Source organism: Syngnathus scovelli, chromosome 7 (genome assembly GCF_024217435.2).
Source record: "Syngnathus scovelli strain Florida chromosome 7, RoL_Ssco_1.2, whole genome shotgun sequence".
Lineage (NCBI taxonomy): Eukaryota > Metazoa > Chordata > Actinopteri > Syngnathiformes > Syngnathidae > Syngnathus > Syngnathus scovelli.
This window is the reverse complement of record NC_090853.1, coordinates 6777486-6787935: the sequence shown is the minus strand read 5'-3', so window position 1 is coordinate 6787935 and position 10450 is coordinate 6777486. Positions and strand designations below refer to the sequence as shown.

Genomic DNA, 10450 nt, shown 5'->3' with positions numbered 1-10450 from the left:
AAAGTGGCCTGTTATTAGGTACACTTGAAAATGGCGGTGTACCTAATGGAGTGTCCGTGTGATTCCCTCGTTAAGTGCAGGTGCGTGAAAACTTTTAGCTCCTGCGGAACGTGAAAGTGGCTAAAACTTTTCACGCAGGTGTGTTTAACGAGGGTAACCTGGAAAACATATTGGAACGCGGCCCCTCGAGGACTGGAGGTCGGCACTGCTGGTTTAAGTGAAAAGTGCCACACCCGCCCTCACCCCCACTTTCTGATTGGCTGTTTGATCTGTGACGTCACTTGGACACTCCATTAGGTACACCGCCATTTTCAAGTGTACCTAATAACAGGCCAGTTCCTTAGGGAAAAATCATGCCCAAAGCTTAACTGAAAGTGAAAAGTGCCACACCCTCCCTCACCCCCACTTTCTGATTGGGTGTTTGATCTGTGACGTCACACAGACACTTCTTTAGATATGGCGCCATTTTCAGGTGTACCTAATAACTTCATGCATTTTTTTGTACGCGTCAAGAATGTGTATTTGAATACTTTTTATTTTGGGGGACACCAACACATATTACACAACGTAAAACACCAAATGTCAGATTTTTGTTTTCATGCCCATAAAAATAAAAACAAGGAATAAAACACCAGACAAGTTTCAACAGGTTTTAATGTTTATTAAAATATGAATAATAATAATAAAACATTCCAAACCAGCAATCTAATGTGAAATTGCAGTAGATATATTTGATAACAATATTTAGGCGTATATATGCATACACGTTATTTAAAAACTACTATAAGTGTTATAAAATCAAGATTACCCAAAGAGAAGCATAATCTCCCCGTTGTTGCATAACGGCGCATCCCTTCATGCAATACAGTTAGCCGTTAGCTTGGAGAAAACGAGCATAAAAGAAGTGATGTTTCAGTGAGTGGTTCTTTCTTTCCTTGGCAAATCGTAAATCTACATTCTGGCTTACATAGTTCACGCCAGGAGGGAGACGCAACGTTCACTGACTAATCCGTTGATGCACGGGAAAGAGGGCAGTTGACCCTTTAACTCGTTTGCGAAAGTCAGGATTCGTTCCTTCACTGATCCGTTCTCGCGATGAACTGGAAATGCAAATCACTGACTCGTTCACTCACAGATCCGTTCCGTTGGTGAACGTCAAATGCAATTCATGACTCGTTCGTGAACAGGAAGTTACGTCATTTTCTTCTTCGTTTTGTCTTACGGCGAGGTGGCACCAGCTTCACTGCACATTACCGACACCTACTGGCTGAAGTCATATAAACTGAAAAAAAAACGAATCACTTTAGAAAGTGATTCCTTCACTCTCGTTCACTGAAAAGATTCGTTGTTTTGAACAAATCGTTCACTCACGAGCTAACACTAGTGAGAGACTGTTGTCAACGAATTAGTATGTAGGTGTTGTATTATAGAAAAATGTGTGAATTACCCGAGCCAATTTTTTTTTTTTTTTTTTTGGGGGGGGGGGGCTGTGTAGTTCTGTAGTTTGATGTATATGGGTTGTTTCCACGGGATGTTGTAATATAGAGAAAAATGTGTGCGTTGCCGTTGTCGACATTACTGTGTGTTTACTTGATTGTTTTTTGTCTGGTGTATTGTGAGGTGTATTGCTTAGTTGTGTGTGTTATTGAAGCAAAAAAAACAACAAAAAACGGTGGTGGGGGGTGACAATTCGTTGAACGATTCGTTTGAACGAATCTTTTGAGTGAAGTGATTAAAGATTCAGTTCACTTAAAAGAACTGGAATGCACATCACTACTTCAAATGTCCCAGAAAACAAGATAAAGCACTTAGTAGCGCTCCTTCTACTGGTCAAAGGATTTCATTGCTCTGAGTAGCTTCACTACAACCAGTCCAACTCAGTTCTTTGGCCCACTGGCCCACTCTGGTGACTCGCACTTTTACTGGGTCAAACCTCCAGAAGTGTCGCTCCCTGAAAAGGTAGAGGCGCCCATCCGGACGGGTCAACGCCCCGTTGGTACCCTGCGGCACACCAGTCCAGTCTTTAAGCTTGCGAGGATAGTACAGCTCTGGCCTCAGGGTTTGCAGGTTAAGAACAAAATAGCGGGAGCCCTTAAGGAGTACCATATGACCCAGAGGCGCATAGAAGAAGGTGCAATCCAAGTGGCGAGGTAGGCCCAAATCAGTGCTTTGCCGGGGGAAGCCTGTGTCAAGTACTTGGCCCGTGTAGCGCCACACACGCCTCCCTGACAAAAAGATAACAATTACTGCTTTCAAGCAGACCTACACAACAATGCATCAACTTTATCCCAAAAAAGAAGCGAGCACCTTTAAAGAAGTACCACTTCGTGTCCAGAGGCGAGAAGGTGGCCGCTTCGATGGCCGATGGGAGTTCAGCCCAACGCTGACGGAGAGGCAGCGGGCCGCTCACACGCCCCTCAGCTGACACGCTCCAGTACGCGCTGCCTCGGAACACCATCACTGTCCCGTTTGGGTCTGGATTCAACACAATAACATTATTGAGGAAAGTGACTAGGATAGACAGCAGCATTTGGTGACCCTAAAAATAAACTCACACAAAATACTCATTTCAAAAACAGATTTTTTTTTTTTTAAAATGTAAGTGACCATGAAAAGTAAGGCTTTAATTTTAATAAGTAAGTAATATATAGTAAGAGAGTTTTTTTTGTAAAAAAAACATTGACCATGTATAGTATGACTTGAAGAATGACCATATACAGTAAGGGTTTTTTTTGTGTAAAAAAAAAAAAAAAAATCATTGACCATGTATAGTAAGGCTTTTATTTTGTGTGTAAAAAAAAAAAAAAAAAAAAAGTGACAATGTAAGGCTTTTGTTTTTAAATGACCACGTATAACGCGTAGATATTCTCGAGATGTTGTATAGCTTTTATTTTTTGGCTAATTCAATACTACAGTACGTATGATTCAAAACTGTCATTACATAGTTTCCCCAGCAGAGAGCGCAGTGGCACTACTACAAACCACCAACGTTAATAGATACAGAAAGTAATGACTTGCAAATTCGTTTCAACCTACATTTAAATGCACTACAAGGACAAAATAGTTCATGTTCAAAATGAGTGCCGTTTATTTATTTATTTTATTCACTTATTTTTTTTTATGCATGCACAATGCTTAAAAGAAAGCTGAGTCAGACAGGCCATGAGTGTTGCATTACCTTTCCTTGGATAAGCATTTGGGACATTGTTGAAGCCTTGTAGGTGGAATTATTCCCTGTTCTTGCTAAATACCTTGTCTCTGTAGTGTATTCAATTGAATATAGATTGAAACAGATTCTCTCTTTTTTTTTAAACATCCCAACTAGTGTTGGTAGATGCCGCTACACTGCTAAAAATTCAAACAGGACCATATAAGGCAATATACTTTGTGAGTGATGATAGTTCCATCTCATTCCTAGTCATAACTCACCCACAGTGATGGCATCAAACACACCAGACCGGCAGTAGTGAGGCGGACCGCTTCCCTCATCAGCCTTGTGGACATCCATGAACTCCCACTCCTGCAGGGCAGCGTGCAGAACCTCACCTGGGAGACGCACCAGCCGATCACCCGGCGGCTTACCTGAAACGTGCATCAAAGAATGCATCAAACTTTTGAAAATTGGCAAGGATCCTGAGAAGCGCTTAGAGTAGGGGTTGTAACTTTACTGTGATGTTGCCCAACAAAGCTTAAATAAAAAGTGCAAACATAACATTGTCTTATAAGGACTGTGATTCTCAGAACTGTACACTTCCTTTTTTTTTTTTACTGTGCAAGTCGGAGGTCAGCAACACCAGACACACAGGTGTATTGTCATCGCCTCACATTTCTGTTTACTATTACTATTCAAGCGCACATACACAGCTGGAAGCAGCTTTGACATGTCCACAGCTGTGTTTCTTGTCTTTGTCAGTTTACATTTGAAGTGGAAGCAGCTGCAATGTGCACACGTGACACTGCACACTCAACAAAAAAGAGAACGAAAATCAACACGGTGGATTTTGGGAAGAAAATAAAAGCCATCAGCTGGATTGCACCTGAGCACAAATACCTGGAAGAAGTGTTTAGCTACTTCAAGAAAAGAGGAGAGATGTCTTGGCTTGTTTTAAAACATTGGGAAGAAAACAACAATTTCACCGCACCAGAAAGTTGTTTTGTGTGTCTGTCTGTGTTTCTGAATTAACAAACAAGAATGAACGCGTTTCAAACATCATAGTAGCTTCAGGGCAGTATGTCGTAAAATTACGATTTGAACGGTGCACTAAATGTCAGGTGGCGTGCTCACTAGCATTTTAGGAGGCAGACAACAGAATGTCCAATCATCTATAGTTTTATATTGTAATTTGGAAACTAATAGTGCTTATTTATGACTATACTATCCTATGGAGGACCAGAACTGCCAGAAGGAAAAATAAATAAAAGCGAAACACAAATATATATTTTTTTAAAATATTGAAAAATAAATAAAATGATATATATGCCATTTAATTTTTTTTTTAATTATTGAAAAATAAATAAAATTATATATATATGCCATTTTAAATTTTGTAATATCATTTACATTTTGTAATTCAATTTACGGGAGTACAAACAAATATATCAAATATATACCTAAAAAATTTTAAATAAAAAATGAAGTCCACCTTTTGCCAACTGTTACCTGAGCAAAATGGTCACAAAAGGTATTCTGTATCATGGACTAATTTTAATCTGGTCTCGAATTCCTCTCACATTTATTTGGTCGATGTCAAATATTTAGTTGAACATCTCACCGTACAGCTGCTGGACGGCCAGAATGTCGTCCCAGCTCATGACCAGATTGCGACCCAGCTTCTTGTAGTAGGGCGACATAAGGGCGTGACGCACGGGCGAGTGCTCCAGACCCAGAGTGTGTCCGATCTCGTGGGCCATCACCATGAACAGATTATGACCCTTGTGTCCGTTTAGGGTCCACCTCTCCGCTTTGTCAAAGTGGGCCTCCCCTCGGCGGGGCAGGAAGGCATGAGCCAGGGTTCCTCCTGAAAGACAAAGATGTCACACAAGGTCACATTTTCTCCCTCTCATTCCACTTCACTGGAACATATTGTTTCTAAGCCTACACTATATGTAAAGTACCTTGAGATAACATTTGTTGTGAACACAACTAAAACAAACTATACTGTACAAAATCAAAATGGAGAAGACGGTAAATTCCATCAATTGCGGAGGTTCTAATATCTACCCTTGGCAATTATCAGGAGGAAATTCACTTTGTCCCAGACCTGGCCCGTCAAAGGCGTTGCCGGTCCCGTCGTTGTGCTCGCCCTCGTAAAAGGCCAGCCGGATGTCTGCGGGCCCTTGGGGGGCCTCCTGGAACGCCAGGCCTGACACATTGCTCCACAGCTGGAAAGCGGCGCTCACTGCCAGTCGCACTGAGCCCAGAGACAGGTGGCTTGGCCAGTTTACAATCTGGTAGGTCAGGTGATGCTTGTACCACTTGTCAGCTACAGAATCGAAAACAAATGAGACATGCAAGTTCAATATGAAATATTATCTGTTAAAGCAGACTAAATGTCTAAATCACAGCTCACACATCCTTTCAGTGCATGCGGTCATAAACATATTAAATAGAGGTGGCGGAAACATGGGACATTCAGATGCTCTTTCATTTACACAAGCAATCCTGCAGTGTACACAACACGGCAATCTACGACCGGAGCAAACATACAAATGCAGCCAGGCATGTAGTACACATCCCGCAGTACGCAGACACAGCGGCTACATGACAGGAAACAATCTTTAGATTTACATGTTGTTTGCGGTGGGCAAGGAATTGTTTAAGAAAGTATGACTTCAAGATTTGAGTATCTCAACTCAAGGTTGGTTTGTCCACTGTACATTATGTGGCTCTGCACCAGAGCAGGTTCTGGCAGTTGTCAAATTGCGTGACGTAACGTCGGGGTAAACAGTCCTCCTTCATGGAAGTAGAGGCTAATAGATTATTATTATGACCTCTTTTAAGTACTGAAAAGCTTCAAGTACATGATCAAAATGTGCAACTTTATCTCCATTATAACTCCGCATTGTTTTAAATTGTCATTGATTTTCAATGAAGGTTTACACTTTTAAGTGAGATTAATGTGTCTGGTGTTGGGCCACTAGACAAACATTTGTTTGTAATTAAAAAAAAATCACATTAAGGTCTCAACCAATTGCTGAATGACAAAAAAAAAAAGCTGCCAAAAGGCGAGGGTGTGGGTGGGGGATGATAAGTAGGCTGATTTGAGTCCAGGCGCCTTCTCTCTCGCCCACCGCGAGGTCCCCGTGGACAGCTGTGAAGCCAGGAAGTCGGATACACACGACATTCCTCCACTTCCCTTATGGAAGCAATTGCAATGATGCCCAGTGTAGCGGCGGCGTTGTTATCGCTGACATTAAGAAGTGACCCCGATGAGCAGATAACAGGACTTATTGTTTGGGTATGATCGTCAGATCATACTGGCTTAACTTAGTAGAAAGTGGAGGAGAAAGAGGACTGAGAAAATTTTCAAATTTAATTAAACTTACAAAATATTTGTACGTTTAATTCCCTAATTTCCTCATGTGTGTTCAATTGCTTTTATGTATTTTGATTTGTTTGTAAAGCACTTTGTACTGGACTACTTGAAAGGTGCTATATAAATATATTCTCATTATTAGGGCTCAAGCAGCGATCACTCCGAGGTTCCCATATACACTTATCACTTTCGTAGCACTTATCTAAGACGTGGGTGGGTGGAATGTTAGCTCTGTAAATATTAGTGGGAATCCAAATCCAAATCCAGCGCAGCACATAAGTCAAGGTTTGTTTTGCTACTTGCTCAGAGGCGGTGGCAGAATTCATACGGAGAGAAATCAATGCAAGTGAAAGCATGCTGTGTTCCCGAGGAGCGCTATTTTTAGTATACTACACTAATCAATACTAGTTATGCACCATTATGTGCATTCCGGGAAATTTTTTAAATCAATTAAAAAAATCAATTAAAATTGAATTTTGATTCTATTTAAATGTAATTTTGAGTCTATGTAATCCACACAACTAACTTTTGTGGTTACAGGTCAACATAATTGGACTTATAATTACAGCTTTGGAATATTAGTCATACCATTTCAGCTCTGCAGTGGACTATTTGAAATTATTTAAATTAAGTTTTGAGACTTAAATGGAGTCCCCACTGGTTGTACTAGTTACACCACTGCTCACTTGAAACAAAATACATCGACATACAGCATTGTATAAAAGACTCAAAGAACCGATTGCTTGCATACGTGCAGGCTGTGATGCAACCACGGACGCGGAGACAGTTGAGCAAAACATTGTTGAATGTGTTTGCCAGATGGAACATGTCAGGTACCAACATGAAGAGGCAACGAGCTGCACATCAGCCATCAATGCATTCCCCAAACATTAGCCATCTCTTTATGTGCCACTGGGGAATGTGACGACTTCACACATCACAAGGCTGCAGCAACAAACCGCTGGTTTCCAAGGCAACCATTCTCAAGGGCACTCCCAGAGGAGATGTGAGGAAAGACAAGAGGGGCATAAACACTCCAACCCATCTCAGTAGATATTAGGATGATGTCCAAAAAAGTGTATTAATTAATTTTTTTAATACCATGAAAAACCTTTTGACCAAAATTTTATAGCAATTTTCACCTTGCTAAAAATAATAGCCTGAATCTTTTTTTTTTTTAGAAAACCTGAAAAATTAACCAAATACTGATTACACTATATTTGATATATTTAATTTAATTGCAGGTGTAGAATTTATTTTTTTCTTTGGGGCGGTTCCAAATATGACTTATATAATTTTTAATAAAGAGGGTGGCGATATATCTGAATTAATAAATTTAAAAATCAAACTTCACAGAGTATTATTTGAAATGACCATTTCTGTCCATGTGAATGGCTGTTTGTCTTGATGTTCTATTTTTTTGGCCAGGAAATGTGCATGTGCAAACTTTTAGGAGAGCAGGCAAGTGCACCCATCACTAATGTTATTTAAAGTACACTAAACAAGCAGCAGAGGACATTATTTCAAAACATCTGCAAGAAATTTCCCGTTTCAGGGTCGTTACAAACTGCCATTAAACACGCGGCAGTGTTTAGTCATGTTGAATTGCACTGACCTTCCCGGTCATAAATTCTTTTTACATGCTGGACACTCAAAGCAGAACATTAGGATATTTCCCTGAAGGCCCAGCACACAAGCGCACAACATGCACACACACATGACCAGGACAAAACTGCCCCCATCTTTGATGATAAACACACAACCTTTTAGTGCGAAGCGCTTGCTACGGCGCCACGGTGGTCCTGCTGCAGAACTCCTTGCAGTGAAGATGATGTTTACCCTCTGGGCCCACACCTGTTGGCTGCCCTTATCCGACACACCGCAGCGCGGCTCGGCCATCTGCCTGAGGGTGGCGCTGTCTAATTCACCTGTCACGGGTAGGCGAGACAACCGCTGGAACTCCCTGAGAAGAGAGCACATGTTTGCATAATGCAGAATTCCTTACACGTTGAACTTTCTTCAAAAAAAATATTCTAATAAGAATTTCCCTGCAGCCAAACATCAACTGCATAGTTTTATTTAACCAAGGCCAAGTCTAAGCCTACCTGTGGGCATGTTCAATCTTTTTCCATTACTGTGTACTGACAGGCAAGCGAGCAGCCCAGGAGGCGAGGTTCCTGAAATTCTTGGATGGTTCAAGAAGGGTTCAGGAGAGGTTTGTAGTTTAGATACGAGTGAGCGGAGGGTTTTACAGAGCTTGGGGGCCTTTTACCATGCCGAGCCTCCACCCACTGATTAGCACAGGGTACAATTTGGCTCTCATCGCCACAAATAAATCTGTCACATTACATCATGATTGTGTGGCTATGAGGGAAGGAACTTACCGGATCGCTGCCTGCATCTCAACAGCATTGTGAATGAAGTTGTCATCATGAAGGTAGCCATATTTTTCTAGAAATACCTGCAATTGATATCACAAAACAAAAAGTCATTACATTGTTTATTTCGAAACCTTTAGTTTTAAATTACATTACACTATCTCCCCCAAATTATCCCACGAGTGAATAAAGTAAGAATTGCATTCCGCAATGAGTCAAACATCATGCCTGAAGATGCAATCTGTTTTATGGTGTGTAACCAGACCACCCATCAGAATTGTATTGAATGAATCACATTTGAAAACACGCAAACACAATGTAAGGTGTAACTTGGTACATGGGAAGAGACAGTGATGCATTGCGTTTGACTTATGATTTGTTAATCACGGTGCTTGCTCAGACACTAACACAGGCTTGGTGATTACAGATGTGGTTGAAAGAATGTGTGCAATATAAGTGTCCCTTTGTCTGTCTACACGCAAAGAATGATGCCAGAGGGTATTGTTTAATGGCAGGGAGAAGTAAGCATGCAGGAGCAGTGGTAAAACCAAAACACAGAGATGAGGCTTGAAAAGCAAAACAGAGTCAAAGTCTGCACACCCTCATTCAAAAGTTATTGTGAGACCAAAATTAATCATTTCACAACTTTGGCCATTAAGGTGACCTATAAAATATATTAATTTATTTTGGAGGCCTTCACCATTGTTTTGCTTTCTACCAGGGGTCCTGAATGTGCAAAAACCGTCTGCTATTTAAAACTGCATTTCTTAGCTGCAGATTAACAAATTTACAATACTTTACTATCTTGTGATGTGTTTTGTGTTTGCATTATTGAGCATACTGTTGGGGATTATTAAGCGTTATACTGGAAGATTTGGAAAAAGTTAACTACAGCCACAATCAAGGCAACAGCAAGTGCATTTCCTGTGTTGGTGTGACGGTTAAGGGTAATGAAGACCCAGGAGAGCTCCGAAATTGTAACGGGGTGGGTCAAAATACAAAATAACGTCATACTAATGTGGGCCATTCAGAAACAGTGAAGGTATGCTTGACGTTAATTTCTTTACAAACTTTGTATCAATAAAATTAAGTGTTCTCTTATAAAATAAACATGACACGTTTGGTTAACAAGTTCGGACCTAAAAAAATTAAATCAACAAGGCGTTATGAGGTAAAAACAGTGAGCGAGTACCTCCGGGTCAAGCAGCGGAGAGCCGCAGGCAGTGCGCACGCTGATCAAACAAGTCACAGCCAGGAACCAGGCGGGATTCGCGTTGCTTCCAGCCCGGTACCAGTTCATCGTGGAGCGACCACCGTGTTGGCACACGGCGCATTACTGGAAAAGAGACGGACCCCTCATGACAGCAGCGGTTGTTAGGTTGGAACAAGCTGGACGACTGTGTTGCCCATCTACAGACTCCATCCCCGTGATAAGTGACTTGAGTAGGCGTCGAGGGGGGCGGGAGGCAGCCCCGCCTCTCTCGTTACTCGATCAGCTGAGCTTCTTTTGACTCTTATTTTAAACCTCGCCACATA

General features: G+C 41.3%; 1 protein-coding gene across 2 annotated transcripts; it reads right to left on the bottom strand.

Moving 5' to 3' along the window:
• Window positions 1–636: 636 nt before the first annotated feature.
• Window positions 637–10446, bottom strand: mmp28 (matrix metallopeptidase 28). Of its 2 annotated transcripts, none has more exons than XM_049724891.1 (8): window positions 10107–10446; window positions 8921–8997; window positions 8300–8499; window positions 5262–5483; window positions 4773–5018; window positions 3430–3582; window positions 2308–2475; window positions 637–2225 (listed from the first exon to the last, which is right to left on the bottom strand). In XM_049724891.1, exons 1-8 carry the CDS (start codon window positions 10212–10214, stop codon window positions 1831–1833), a joined length of 1569 nt encoding a protein of 522 aa, XP_049580848.1. In that variant the 5' UTR covers window positions 10215–10446; the 3' UTR covers window positions 637–1830. The 2 variants fall into 2 exon arrangements, with proteins under 2 accessions (XP_049580848.1, XP_049580849.1); XM_049724892.2 differs by lacking the exon at window positions 10107–10446 and adding an exon at window positions 8642–8721 and having other exon boundaries at window positions 8921–8972.
• Window positions 10447–10450: the final 4 nt, after the last annotated feature.

Bases quoted from the DNA above. Each gene is read 5' to 3' on its own strand.
- mmp28 (XM_049724891.1), bottom strand. From the start codon at position 10,214: ATGAACTGGTACCGGGCTGGAAGCAACGCGAATCCCGCCTGGTTCCTG. The intron at 5,484-8,299 runs GTTGTGTGTTTA...TCGATTCTGTAG, and splicing joins CAAGCGCTTCGCACTAAAAG to CTGACAAGTGGTACAAGCAT. The intron at 5,019-5,261 runs GTCTGGGACAAA...TTTGTCTTTCAG, and splicing joins CAACGCCTTTGACGGGCCAG to GAGGAACCCTGGCTCATGCC.